This window comes from Coffea arabica, chromosome 8c, assembly GCF_036785885.1.
Source record: "Coffea arabica cultivar ET-39 chromosome 8c, Coffea Arabica ET-39 HiFi, whole genome shotgun sequence".
NCBI lineage: Eukaryota > Viridiplantae > Streptophyta > Magnoliopsida > Gentianales > Rubiaceae > Coffea > Coffea arabica.
This window is the reverse complement of record NC_092325.1, coordinates 44,574,678-44,589,383: the sequence shown is the minus strand read 5'-3', so window position 1 is coordinate 44,589,383 and position 14,706 is coordinate 44,574,678. Positions and strand designations below refer to the sequence as shown.

Below are 14,706 nucleotides of genomic sequence, written 5' to 3'. Positions count from 1 at the left end.
CGGAAAGATCCAAGCACCGGGAATCACCATTGCAGAATGAAGCAAGAAAATCATTAGAAAGATGATTTCAAGTGACTGACTCAATTTTGAACAAAAAAGATGCAGGAAAAAGAACCTAGTCAAATTTGTTTGTCACTAGATCAATTCTAAGGAGCTATTGGCAACTTAAAGATGATAATGACGAGGAGAAATGTCAAATTATCGTAAATTTCAACTACTACTGCCATGACGCAGAATATGGCTTGCTAACCCAGAATGGCAGCAGGGAACTATGGCGTGAACGAATTGAATCTAACTTTTTACGATTCGAGCTTGATTCGAAATTTTTGACTCAAATTCAAGTATGAACTCGAATTCTATACGAATTCAAAATTTAAAATTTGAGCTCGATTCGATTTAATATTTGATGAGTCGAGTTTGAAAATTTATTTAACTCTTCATTTTTAATATTAAATCATCACCAATGCATATATAATATCTATATAATAAAATAATAAGTATATATGTTTATATGAAATACTAACAAATACTTTAAATAAAAATGTTAAAAATTTTTTGAATCAAATTGAGCCTTAATCAACCAAATATCTACAAGTTCGAACCTGAACCGATACTATAAATGAATCCTAATTTCCATTCAAATTCGAGCTCGAGTTCAATGAAAATCGAGCGCTCTTAATGAATCAGGTTAGAACTATTTGTTAAGGGCTCAGTTAGTTTACGGCCCTACGTGAGCCCTCATTTTGTCCAATTTGTTGAAATTGAATTATGATCATGAAGCACCATGGCCTGGATTTCTAACTCCTATTGTAGGGTGAAGTTCATAATCAACAATGAAAGAAAAGTAAATTCTTAAACATTAAGCACAGCAATTATACTCGATTTCTTGTTTTATCCACAAGTACAGCTTATAGAAGCTCATAAAAATACCGGAAATGATTGCATGTTCTGGAAACGTCTCTCCCAATAATCCATAAGAAAATGATCTTCTAATAAATGGTGCAAAGGAGAGGTGGAGTCCTCCTTGATTTCTCAGCGAATGCTACTAAAATTTCACTAGTAAATCTGTTCATATGAACAAGAAAAAATTCTGCTGATATGACTCTAGCGAACTCTATAAAAAGCATGCAGGATCTGGCGTCCACGACCTGCCGATTGTGTTGACAATAATCCGGAAAAGTCTAGTAATATGAAAGGATCCAAGAACACCTGCAACTCCGGAGGGTAGAATCTTGGGAATCTCTACATAAGAGCTATCTACTCTTTCCTTACATCATACTGCAACTGGCGATAAGAGTATCAGCTCCAAAGCATGCTGCACATCTCAACAAAATCAAAGCCAGACAATACGCAACAAAGTAGTAGGTATTACTGGTAGTACAGTTTATTAGTGCATAATCCCTGTTGACCCAGAGTAAATTTCTGCAAATCATAGACTATCAATCAGAAGAAAACCGAATGGCCATTCTAATTAGCTGGTTGAAAAGCTATTTCACTTTTTTTTTTTTTTGGTACTTTGGAAGGCCGTGGCCTATTACATGGAAACTAGTCTGGAGGTACTGACTCCCATGATGTCTGCTGCCAGGAATGTTGCCAAGTTCTGCCAGGGACTTTCGATCCAAGTGACTCCAGCACTTGTCTTTAAACTTTCCTTCGCTAGATAGTCTGCACAAACATTGCCCTCTCGCCAAGTGTGGACCATCTTGCATTCCCAGTTTCGTGCCTTCATTTCCCTGATCCTCTAGATCAAATTTGTATGGGGGCTTGCAGTAGGATTTTGCTCCACTAGATGTAAAGCTGCAAGTGAATCCATTTCGATTATAATCTTACTATAGCCTCTCTCCCTTCAAAAGTGCCCGCAGCTCTGCTATGATGTTGCTTGCTGTTCCTATATTTGCTAGGAATCCCCCCTCCCACCACGCCATCTCATCCCTCAGTAGTCCACCTGCACCTGCCTTCCCTGGATTCCCTGCAGCTGCCCCATCCACTCCAGCCTGTTGGAGGTTTACTCCAGTTGATCATTTTTATTTCTTTGTCAAAGCTGATTGCTTGGTTCTGCATTGCCCTCTGTGCTAGTGAAGCCTGCTTTAGCAAGGCTGCAATGGTGGTTTCCATCTTATGTTTCTCTCGCGATGCTTGGAACTCATTCCTTGCTGCCCACGAATGGTAGACAATCAACTGGATTATGATCCCCCAACTTAAGTCTTCTGATTAAATTCCAGTCAATCCATTCAGTTAGGTGAGGTCCTCCTCCCAGAAATCCTTCCAATGATTTGGGTGTACCAATTTTTTCCATATTTCTGTTATCCATTGGCAGTCTATTAGGGCATGCAGCGCTGTTTCTATTTCCCTTGAGCAATTACAGCATAAATTGAATTAGAGCTGTTAAAAAGCTATTTCATAATCTCATAACATGAGATACTCGGTTTCCCTGCCTAAACTGGTGGCTTGCACTTTAGTATCCCTTCTATGCCACACAAAAAATGTTTGATTTACTTCTTATGTTTGCTGTCAATCACCTCAATCAGATCAACAGACTAAAAGACAACAAGCAACATACTAATTCAGCTGCTTGCCAGTTTAAGAATGCCAAAAGAAGCAAAGCTAAATACAGAATAGTCTGCTTGCTAACTTATTCGAAGGCTCAGAGCATATGATTTAAATAGATCAGAAGCCCTGATCTCTGCTTCCTTTCTCTTATCTTTTACCCTTCAGAACTGTTAGCAAGAGGCACTTTTCAAGCGTCATGCAATGGTACAGCCAATTAAGAAACTGTGATGACTAACTACAGCAAATCTCCTAGCTTATCTAGAATAGTTTAAATACAGGCAACAAATACAACCTCGTACATTTCAGAACCACATGCACTACATGCATAACCATTCCCAATCCTTTATGTTGCATTAAACCAATTTGGCACAAAATACTTGGCGTGACCAAAAACGTCTCGTTTTTTTCATTCATCGGACTTCTTCCTATCCTTAGCCGAAGGAAAGCCAGAATGGGAACCGTTTTTCAACAGAGAAGCAGGAACATATTTTGGAGAGTAAGGAGTCAGCTCCATAGTGGCTATATCAATTGGCAGCAGTTAGCTCCACTACATCTATAGTGGGAGAGTAAGCAGTAGGCAGGTGCATCAAAGGTTAAAACGATAGAGCCTATATTAGGCACATATTACTTGATGCAACACTATTTTTTTTACCTTCAAGGCTCTGTTCACAAGAAACTCAGTCAACAAGGATAGCTGTAAACAGCACGTTAAACGGTTCAGAAACAACAGCTAACACAGAGTGAATGAATGACAATAATGATTTACATTTCATAGAGCAATATAAAGAATTTTTGGAAAGAATGGCTATCTAATTCATGTAGAAATGGCACTGAACTTTTCTTCTGAACTGAAACGTTATTTATTCAAAATTGTGTGTGGCTACCATGAACTATGCTTACAAAGAAAAAAGTTATTTATGGTGAAGTATGGCTTTGAACATTAACAAGGAGTCTTGTAAGTTTGGCAAGGGTTTCCCTTGCAGAAATGGTGTCAGGATGGTCGTCACCGCAGATGGAAGTTCGAATAAACACAGCCTTCCTAATTAGATCGTCCCCTATATCAAATTGTCCCCCTCTCATCATTAGCTTCGATCTGATTTCTAGCACTGTAGCTCTTGACAATGCAAGCTCCTGCCAAAGGCAAGGATTCAACTGGGCATTAGTTTGGATAGGTTTCCAGCAGAGGGACTTATCCAACCACTTGTCAACTGGGGTGACAAATGCTTGATCTGCAGCTTCTAATGCATCAGTACAAAGCCTAAGAAGTTCTAGGGCAGCACTGCATCGTGAGAATGTGATGAATGCCCTGATTGCAAGCGGTAAGATAACTTCTTTAACAAGAAATAATAAATCGGTCACCTTAAGCTCAACAACTATAGGGTCATTTCCAAATCTGAAGAGCAGAAAACATGCTGCCCATATGTGCTCAGAATGCTGGTTAATAGATCCTCGACTTATTACAGCTTGTACCATGGCTTGTGCAACTCCAATGACTCCTCTCTTGCGGGCATAAAGCTTCAGAAGTGGGTTGAAATGGATACAACCTTCCTTCATACATGCTCTAGCAAAATTAAACCTCAAGAGTAATGAAGATGCTTCTGCTTCAGATCTTCTAGAATATGAGGATGTGAAGCCACAAGTTAATGAGCTCAATACTTTCTTCCAGAGCTGCTGGCGCTGGTGTTTCTCAGGGATCTTGTTAGCTGCCAGAGCTAAAAGAGAAATGGGAATTGGTGCTGGTGCAAACCAACCACTAGCTAGAACCATTCTTGTCGCCAAACACCTTGGTCCATCTGCATGGTCGAATATTGAAAAACAAACCTCAAAAAGTTGTAGAAGGAAATGATTTCGCCTCAATGAATGACTTTCTCTACCACTCCACATCATGTCCCTGGAAGGCATTCTATTAATGGTATCCAAAAGCCTACTTGGATTTATAGGAAGTTCAGACAAAATTGCTCCCACAATGGCAAGGCCCAAAGTTATCCTTCCAAGTTTTTCCTCAATTGCCCGTAGAGCATCAAGCTCTGGTAATGGAAGATCCTTGACATTCCCTTGCATTAAAGACATTGCCTCAATTCCTGATAGGTAAGAAAGTCTTAAAGGTTCTAAATTCATCACACGAGAAAGGCGTGTGGATATGATGACATGGGTTTCTCCCCCAAAACGAGGAAGAAGATCCATTACAAGTTTGTGATCCCACCAGTCCTTTTCACTCTCTAAGTTATCAATTACAACCAGAAAAGGTATGTTTCGCATGAGTTCCTTCCGAACTCTGGCTATGGCAGCATCTTCCTGCTCTTCAAAGCTTTTTATCCGGCTTTTTCCCAGACAATTTTCCACTCCTACATCAACCTCTAAAAACGGCCACAAGTTCAAATAATTTTGCCTGATATACCTACTTTCGCCTCCTATCCAGAGAACCATTTTGTATCTCTGATGAAATCTGTATGCAAACTCAAGAAGGAGCTCTGTCTTGCCCATTCCCCAATCTCCTGAGACGCAAGCAATACCCTTTCCATAGACAACCTTCATGGATCTCCTTCTCCTACCATGCTTTGCATTACTCTTAAGTTTTGGGGTATGCTGCTGTGATTCTGGAAAATCATTGTTCTGCATTTCAATCTCCTTCTCAGATTCCTTCCAGACAACAGGTTCTTTCCCCTTTCTCTTGCTGTTTTCGCTTTGTCGCCCCTTTCTCTTCTCATCTACTGAATTGCTCCTACCCCAGCCAATGGTCAGATTCTTTCTCCTAGGTCTGGCCTTTAGCTCAAAATAGTCCTTTTCCGCATCTCCACTAACATCGCCAAAAAGCATAAATTCCAGCTCTGATAATTCCTTCTTCCTGCCAACAAAATTTTCATTTCGTGGGAAAGGGAATTCTTCCTTCTCTGCTTGCTCTCTCCATTTTGTTAATCTATCGACGACACTTCTCCTTCCCAATCTCAATGCCAAAAGAGTAACAGCCCTGAGTATGCAATCTCTCCACTTCCCATCATGAGCCTCAAGTTTCCACTCATCAACACGAGAAAGGGCACAAACAGCATCTCTCCATTCCTTCTCCAGTCCTTCATAGAGTACCCAGAGCTCTCCACCATGTTTTTCCCATAGCTCCCCTTGTTTCTCTATTATATCCCTGACCAAGCAGTCCTCTGGAGCCAGATCAAAGTATATCGGAACCAAATTTTTCTTGCTTGAGAAAAACCGCAGCTCTTCAATTGTATATGGATTTCTGAAGGACTTCCTTGTTAAGATCACAACCCCAAATGTACAAGCATCCATCACCCTTTCAACAATAGCATGTTTCCTGGAATTTCGACAACGAGCTCTATCTGTTACAAAGCAACTCAACCCTTGAGCCTCCAACTCAGCACGAAGCCAATTAGTAAAGCGTTGTAATAATGGTTTGCGACCATGGAAGCCTATGTACACGTCACAACTCCTCAATCTATTTGAGCAAGACGAAGTAGAAGTCGAATTTACTGAAGTTTCATTCATCTTCCCCAGCTTTTTCTGCTTCACTATGGGCCTCATATAATCATTTTCACGATACTGTTGACCACGTACAAAGCTTGACAGTCTGCAGTCAGAAATGCATGTTGAAGAAGAAACTTGTTCCAACTTCTGAAGATCAATTGGAGGACAAGAAGCTGCAGCACTAGGATAAGCATCTGGCAAAGCAAAAGTCACATTTCTTAAGGATTCTAAGTAAGCAATTCTCAAAAAGGCATTTAGGGGATCAATGAACATACTGGTAGCATGTTGGTGATCTTGACATGTTGGTGATCTTGGAGAGAAAAAAGGTGATTGATTTGCTGAAAAGAACGCTGAAGATGAGGATGACAAATTCCTCGAAGCCGTACTTGGTCTTGGTGCAAATCTAGAACTATCTTCCCCAGCATCCATATTTCTGATAACTTGTTCCCATGTACCAAAAATAGCAACAAACTCTACCAAAGGCAGCACCTATGACAAGAAGACAAAACTTGAGAACTTTCAGCCTATGAATAAATTAAGCAATGCAACTAGCACAAAGCTACAGAGAAGAGGAGAGGGAGTGCATCCAATAACAAATATAATTACGTTAGAAGGATTACTAAGCACGACATTTATCGTGCTACTGAGAAGGCAAATACAAAACCAAACAATGCGAAAGGCCAAGGCACAACCGTCAATCATGACCAGCTCGGAATTAATACAACAGAGCCACCGTAAAGCTTATAAAGGCAGAATATGCAAGAATGAAGTTGTTACAACTTACAAACAATGAGATATCCAATTCAATTAATACAGGCTCATGACACAAGAACTGAATACGTTTAATCCTCCAAGAAATATGCCAAAACTCAATACAAACATAATGCCCACGCATGCCATCAAAGTTACTACTCTCCTTAGTTACATATCCCTGTGGTAGTGGAAATATCAACAAAGATTGAAACTTGAAGGATATTGGATCTTAGTTAGAGATTACTAGCAGGAATTCTAGTCCAAAGTCCCATTTTTTATCACAATTAATAAATTCGAATTCAGATCTGAAAACTTACATTTCTCGAACCGCAGATTTTCTGCTCAACGATAGACCTTTTTCCTCTGCAAATCCCAGAAGACTCGAGCTTCCAAAATCCAATAATAAAGCCCAATAAAATCTCCAACTGAGAGCAACCCAACAGTCTTATTAGCCTCCACAAGCAACCTTTTCTTTTAACCTGTCAAATGAAGTCATAAAAATACAAACTTTATTACATTCAACACAAAATACGCTTCAATAGAAAAGAACACGTTCATTTATCAACTTCTGTTTTCCTGAGTTATTATTTGGATAGCTAGTGTATTACTCACAGACAAACGAAAGTTGACACTGGGTTGGATGTTGGAACTATTCTTCCTGGAGGCTATCGAAGTATTCAAGTTTTCACCAGTGAAAAGACCTATTTTCCGAAAGTAAGACGAAAGAGGAGTGGATTTTACTTTGGAAAGTCAGTAAATGAGCGAAAAAAGGAAAAGAAAAAAAAAGGGGGGGTTTCTTTTGCCTTTATTCAAGAAAATACTACTATTAAAAAGAGAGTTTCAAAGTTCGGAAATCAGCATGAATTCAGCTCAAGAAGCTGTTTGTTATAGAAGCATGCACCCGTCAACGAAGAAGTACCAAGTACTTGAGTGCATTCATTTGTTCAAGTCCACTTCACTCTCCAATGATACCCAACAGAGTGTTTAAAATGTGTCCAACTCAAAATAAAGCACACATCATTTCCCTTTTATCTCCTAACAAAACATTCATAAAAAGTTAAAATCTAGTCCAGAATCTCTCTACTATTATGTGCTGTACTATTATGTGCTGTTCTTCTGTCTGAGAAATTGAGAATTTAGGCTGACAATTATAACAAATTGACAAATGACACAATCAAAACTCGAAGGAGGAGGCACGTTTGAGGGGAGCCGGGATATTCATCTAAATGGGACCAGAACAAAAGGACAGTCTGACTGGGAATGGTCTTCTGCAGTCCGTAACTAATTGCAATAGTACCGCTCCTCTCCCCTTCCTTTTTTTTTTTTTTATAAATATTTTGTTACTATTATTTTCTTTTTCTTAGTACAGTATGTCGAGAAATTGTACTTTGTTTTCTTTATATAGAAAGGGAGTAAATGTATACAATCAAAAAAATCGATTGGGACGCATCTAGCTTTTAAACCCCATTATTGTAGCTTGTTTTCTTTATATATATATATATATATATATATATATATATATATATTGTAGCTTTTAAACCCCATTATTGTTTTTTCTTGATTTTTCAATTATTTTAACGCATAAAATCCAATTAAAAACTTTGAAATAATGGGTTTTTTTATCTAATCTTATCATTATCTCGAATTCAAAATTTCGAACTCTCCCACTATTTTAGGTTAATGAATCGAGGATTGCCATTTATACTATCATTATTATCTTTTGTTTGGATTCATCCTAAACATATCCTTTTATTAGTTAAGTTTACTCCCTAAAAGCAAAATTTTCCAAACGTGGTATATCATAAATAGGAAAGAGTGCATATGATTTTGCAATCTCAATATCAATTTTTCTCAACCTTACCAAACTTCTTTTAGTCTTTTATTAATCTTAACAAAAATAAGTTTGGCCATTTAATGACTATAAAACAACACTAGGGAAACATCACTATTCTCACTAAATGTAAAAAAGGAAATAATAATAATATACCCTTCAATTTTAAAATCCTAACTAAAAGCGAAAAGGTCAAGTTATAGAGAAAACAAAAAGGAAATAATAGTTTTTTTTTTTTTGTAAGTGAGAAGGCTTGAACCTGAGATTTTTATGGATTAAAAAAAAGGATTTATGTAACTTATCCCCAAGTATTTAAATACTCTTCCAAATTAAATTTTTTTTTTGAAAAAGATTAATACTTGAAACCCTCTTAACATGTACCCATTGATCAAGTTGAATAAATAATGGTAACATTAATAAAGCCTAAATTTAAAATCACTAAATTAAAAATAAATTTTATTGGCCCCCTTCAATGTGAAAATTTTTATTAAAAATCTTTATTTTTGATGAAAAATTAAGTGAAACAACATTAGTCCTACCAAAATGAAAAGGAAGTAATAATATAGTTCAAGAAAAGATATAAAACATTTGACAGTAAATTAGATCTACTTAATTTGTATATATCTATCAAAAAAAGGCTTTAAGAAAAGCCAAAAACCCAACAACTAAAAATATCTTAGAGTTTTCTTCCTTATTTTGCATATTCTTAACCTTATTCTTTTCTGCAAATGTAAATATGTAACACTGCTATGTCATTTTTTAAATTTGTTGTGGTTGTTAAGGGTTTTATATAATATTATCAAATTTTTATTTACATTTCCAGACGCCCACGCTTGTAACTATTGTGATCAATTTTTTAGTTTTATGTGATTTTTATATTATGAGAGGTAAAGTTAAGTATATCTTAAAAACACAAATCAAATTGTAGGTTATGTGATTTTTCTAGTTGACTTCAGAGTTTATCTCTTCAATTTTGAAATTGAATACGGATTTAACTATACAATGTCATTTGAAAATTTGACACTATTCAATTTAAATTTATTTAAAATAACTAAAACCCAGTGCTTTTATTTTGAAAATGCAAAGTTAAGTATATTTTGAAAGGATAAAATAAAAAAAAAACCACCAAATTCATTTATTTATTATTTTAAATGAGTTAGTTCTATTTTGTTTTTATATTATAAATTGTGAAATATGGGACAAGAATGTCTTTTGTTGGTTAATCATCAATAAGTTTTATAGTTACTCTTGCATATAACGCATTATGAAATTAAATTATTATATTCAAATTATGATAGGATATCAACCCAACAATAGGTGAACAAATTTTGACTTCAACCTATTTAGTATATTAAAATTAGGAAAGTCCATACTTTACTCACAAAGTCATTTTTTCTTTTCTTTTATTTTTCTTCCCTTTTTTTTTTTTTTTTGAATGTGCAGCCTATTATTGGAGTATACACCCCAAATCGTCTTGACTTTTATCATATAATTTTATCTATACAATATTATTATTTTTTATTTGAAATGCAAATTCATGCATAGCACGGGTCAAAATGCTACTTCCCACATACTCTATCAACTAATAGAAAAGTAAATAATCCAGTAGGAGATGATTATAAACAATTAAAATTTGGTTGGATTTCAGTATCAAGAAATTTTAGAAATTACGTTGTCAATGACCAAAATTGACAAATAGTTTTTGAGTGTCTGCATAAATTCAAGCATGATGACTTATTATATGTAACAGTGAGTATGGCCTGTGGTCTATTTCCACAGTTTTGCCAAGATTTTGGTATATTGTATATCGTTCATCATATTGTTTTAGTTCTGGCTGAGGATTTCACGTGCAGACACATAGAGCACAATCCACTGTTTCCATGTTGAGGGGCGTTGAATTTCGTGGTTATATTGAATAATTAATTAAGGATGTAGAGTTTTCTCATCTCCTTTATGTTTTTTTTTTATCGGATCAAGTATATATAATTGAAAAGTAGATAATGTTAAAAAAAAATGTTTTTCTTTAGTGAATATTGCCAATGAAGATTTTTTTTTTCCTTTTAAATTTTTAAGGGAAAAAGAAGGGGATATCACATCACACAAAAGAGAGGGACAAAAAGGGGTGTTTTGGAGAAATTATGATGTTAGAGTGTGTGACGTAGAGATATGATGCGAAGAGAAAAAAAAAACTCGGATAGAATTAATTGTATGATAGTCAAAGGTTAACAAAATCAAAATTTGCAGGTATCGTACTTCGAACTAATGTCAAAACACGACATTTAGACAGAAATTTTGTTACGAACCATTGTTCGGATAATTCCAAACAAGTTAGAACAGTATATGTGTATATAAAAATAATGATAAAACAGCTGTGTCATAAAATTAAACAGACGTAACAAGTACTCCCCCGTCCCACTTTGATAATCCCATTTCTTTTTTCACACAGTTTAAAAAAAAGTAGTTAACTTTTTTGAAAAAGTAAATTTAGATTGTTATTTTCTTAAAATACCCTCACATTATATATGGTACAACTTTATGGGAACTTGAATTGATGGTAAAAAAAGAATCAACTCTCATTAAATGAGGTAGGTTTATAGTCACAATAACTTATACTCCCTCCCTTTTTTTATAACTGAAGTTTAAGAAATTTGCTCTTAAGTACTTTTATCTGTCGTTGTATTATCCCCATGCATCATTAATTATTTTTTCACAATTTTATCCTTTTATCTCTCTTTTCATAATTGGTGAGAGTTGGTTTGCATTGCTTTTGGCCTAGTAAAACAGCACCATTTAATACTCTAGTGAGAGAAAACATGGGTGAATTGGATAATTAATGAGGGTACAAAAGGAAAGTAGTGTATAGATTTAAACAATAAAAAACTTTTCTTAATTGGTGTGCAAAACCTTAAACGTCAGTTATAAAAAAAGGGAGGGAGTATTGAATAAGGGTATTTTAGAAAAATTAAAATATAATTACATTATTTAATTAGAAAGTGAACTACAATTTGGGACAGACGAAAAAAGAAAACGGAACTATCAAAGTGGGACGGAGGGAGTAGTTTTTTACGCACAACGCCTGAGAGAGAAAAAAAAAAAAAGGAAAGAAAAATCGAAGGAAGGCAAATCTTGACATCTAGTTTAAGCACTTTGCTGTTGATGATTTGCTTATGATCAAAATGAATAGTGTATACCGACGCTAGTCATCCTCTCTGACAAACCTTTTTGTTGAAGGAAGGAAATAAAACACAAAAAAAAAAAGAGAGAAAAATCGGAATTCTATTCTATTCAGATAAAACAAAACAAGTGGAAATAAGACATAATAATTGTTCGAAAAATTCAAACGCGGTGGAATGGAGGCTCGACTCGATCTGAGTGCAATTGCATCCTACCGAACCATCAAAGCAATTATTGTCCATATGAAATTGAGAGATTATCAAAAGCATCCCATCTGGTCCACAGACAAAATCAATTACTGGTAAAGACTTTTTTCCACGCATCCGTATCCATCCATATGGGAGAGGGGCAGGATGGTTACCGTCCCTGTCAGTTAATCGCCAAATCTGATTTGCCCAACAAAATTTGTAAGGTCCAGATTTTAACACGTGTGAGATTCAAAAAATATTATATTAATATTACTCGTTATTATTTTAGTATTATATCATATATAAATAATATTATATTACATGTAAAATACATATAAACTTTCGAAACGATTGTCAGTATAACCGTTCCGGCCCGGGTCCGATCCATATGTACGCGACCCCTCAAGAGACTGTTAAGTTGACCTTTGAGTCATACCTTCAATTTGGCTCTTTCCAGCTTCAACACCAGTCCAAAACACTCTTTTCTTTTTGTGCCAACCTAAGAGACCCGCAAGTAAGCACATGCTTGCATGTGAGAAGACCAATTCGCTGTCTACGTACGTGATTCATCCTCATATATCCTACACTCTCTCTACTTGGCACGTAGTAGTTGGGTTTTGATATTTTTATTATTTTAAAATTATATCACTTTTGTATTTAACACCGAATTTCAATTCTAATTTCAATAATTTTTGAATCATACGATAATATTAGATTTTTCTTTATTTTCTTTTTTTTTTTACAAAGTCTAATTTTCTGTCTTCTTCTTTCTTATCTCTTTTTCTTTTTTTAGTATTAACAAGTGTAAAAAAAAAAAATTTGAGAAAATTCTTTTATTTTTACGTTTTTCTTCGATCTCTACAAGGGCAATATTCTAGTCTGGTCTGGTCTTCTTAGAATATAATGGAAGTCTGTTGGCCTACAAACAAAGCTGGCAGGCAACTTAAAAGAGTACAAGCGTATGAATCATAAACAAATGCCAAAACTCTTTAGCTTTTTAGTCTTGTTAGTTGCTCAAAAGACAGACAAAAGATTGGTTCATCCTGGGTCTCTATATATGTTTTTTTTTTTAATTATTATTAAAAAAATTAATTTATTTCTTTTCATGGCCCCGCAACAATTACACATACTCTCTTCCCTTATATTTTGCACCAAAAACTGCCACAAATTTGGTGGACAAAACTTTCACTTTCAAGGAACGACTTAGTCCATCTAATCATAACCTAAAATTCTATTCTATTCATGCACGCATCACTTCCAAGATCAATTTGGACACATGCATTCAACTGAAAAAAACAGCTTTGATGGAGACTATAATATATATCCCAAGAGAACAGCTAGCGGCCGAAGCACATTTTTATTTTTTGTCCAAGAAAGAAAAATGGTTAAAGCATCCACTGCGTCTATATATATATGTGTGTGTGTGTGTGTGTGTGTGATAGATAACAGCAGCCCACAGGTACTGCAATTCCACCTGGGAAGTGTTTGCCGAGCTCTCATCGCTCAATACTGAGAACTGAGGCCTAGGGCTGGAGCTGAACCAAATAGCTCGACTCGAGCTCGCGAGCTACTTGGTTAGCAGCTCGAGCTCGAGCCCGGTTGACCAAGCTCGAGCTCGAGCTGCTCGTTAGAGCTATCGAGTCGAGCTCAAACTTAGAAATATAATACTCAAGAGCTCGACGAACTCTATCGAGGTTTTTATAATATATATTTTAATTTTTATTATTGTGAAATGTCAATAATATCCTTTATTTAAAATTATATATAAAATATTAATTTTTATTACTTGAGCTTGATTAGGCTTGATTGAACTCGAATAAGCTCGATTGAGATTGATTTGAATTAATTACATTTAATTAAACTCGAACTCAAGTTCGAGCTCGAACTTAGTTATTTTGCCTCGAGTCGAGCTCGAGTAGTGGACTCAACTCGACAGCACCCCTACTGAGCCCCATATATATATATATATATATATATATATATATATATATATATATATATATATATATATATATATATATATATAATCAGGAAATACCTTTAGTTTCTTTCTTTCACTTTTAAACAAACAAAATCAGGGTTAGGTGGCTAATTGAGCTCGCTTAACTATGTGCAAATGCATGCAGCTGGGTAGATATGATGGCCATCTCATTTTTGTCTAAAGAAAAGATGATCCCTCATCACTGAGGGACTTTGGTCGTAAAATCCAAAAGGGCTTCCATTAATTAATAACGTGCTCTTTTTTTTTTTTTTTGCTTCTTTCAACTCTTAAGTACATGTGGGTAAGCATATATTTCAAGCAGCTGAACATGCCAGCATACAGTAGTACTGCTGTTTTTAATTCCATTAGTCTTTAGTTAGTATCTCTTAGGCGCTTTCCTTGAAAGTGACTCTAGAAATTACAACTGATTCCTACTTTTAAGAACCTGCCTGAAAAGTGCCGACGGAACCTAATCCTATCTAATCACTCTGAAGTAAAAACGAATTAGCAAAAGATTTTATTCAAGTAAACGTATCTGATAGATATTAAAAAAAAAAACAGTTCATTAAATCCAGAATTATATATATACATATATGTGCGTATTATTGCTAATAAACAAGCACCTTCCATATGTAAAATCCCTCAATATGACTATAACTTATTTTGCAAAAAATAATGCTGAATTTAATGAGTAAATCTTGTATATACTGACAGTGTATATACTATCATGCATAGTTGGACGCATGACATAT

General features: G+C 35.3%; 1 protein-coding gene across 1 annotated transcript; it reads right to left on the bottom strand.

Moving 5' to 3' along the window:
* Nucleotides 1-3,295: 3,295 nt before the first annotated feature.
* On the bottom strand, nucleotides 3,296-8,001 carry LOC113706241 (uncharacterized). The gene is made up of 4 exons (XM_072063930.1): nucleotides 7,393-8,001; nucleotides 7,098-7,259; nucleotides 6,303-6,516; nucleotides 3,296-6,221 (listed from the first exon to the last, which is right to left on the bottom strand). The coding sequence occupies exons 3-4, from the start codon at nucleotides 6,454-6,456 to the stop codon at nucleotides 3,466-3,468; spliced, it is 2,910 nt and encodes a 969-aa protein (XP_071920031.1). The 5' UTR covers nucleotides 6,457-6,516; nucleotides 7,098-7,259; nucleotides 7,393-8,001; the 3' UTR covers nucleotides 3,296-3,465.
* Between the last annotated feature and the right edge of the window lie 6,705 nt (nucleotides 8,002-14,706).

Excerpts from the sequence above, each read along its gene's own strand:
- LOC113706241 (XM_072063930.1), bottom strand. The coding sequence starts at position 6,456 with ATGGATGCTGGGGAAGATAGTTCTAGATTTGCACCAAGACCAAGTACG. Across the intron at positions 6,222-6,302 it reads AGATCACCAACATGCTACCA|ATGCTTATCCTAGTGCTGCA; the intron begins GTATGTTCATTG and ends TTGCTTTGCCAG.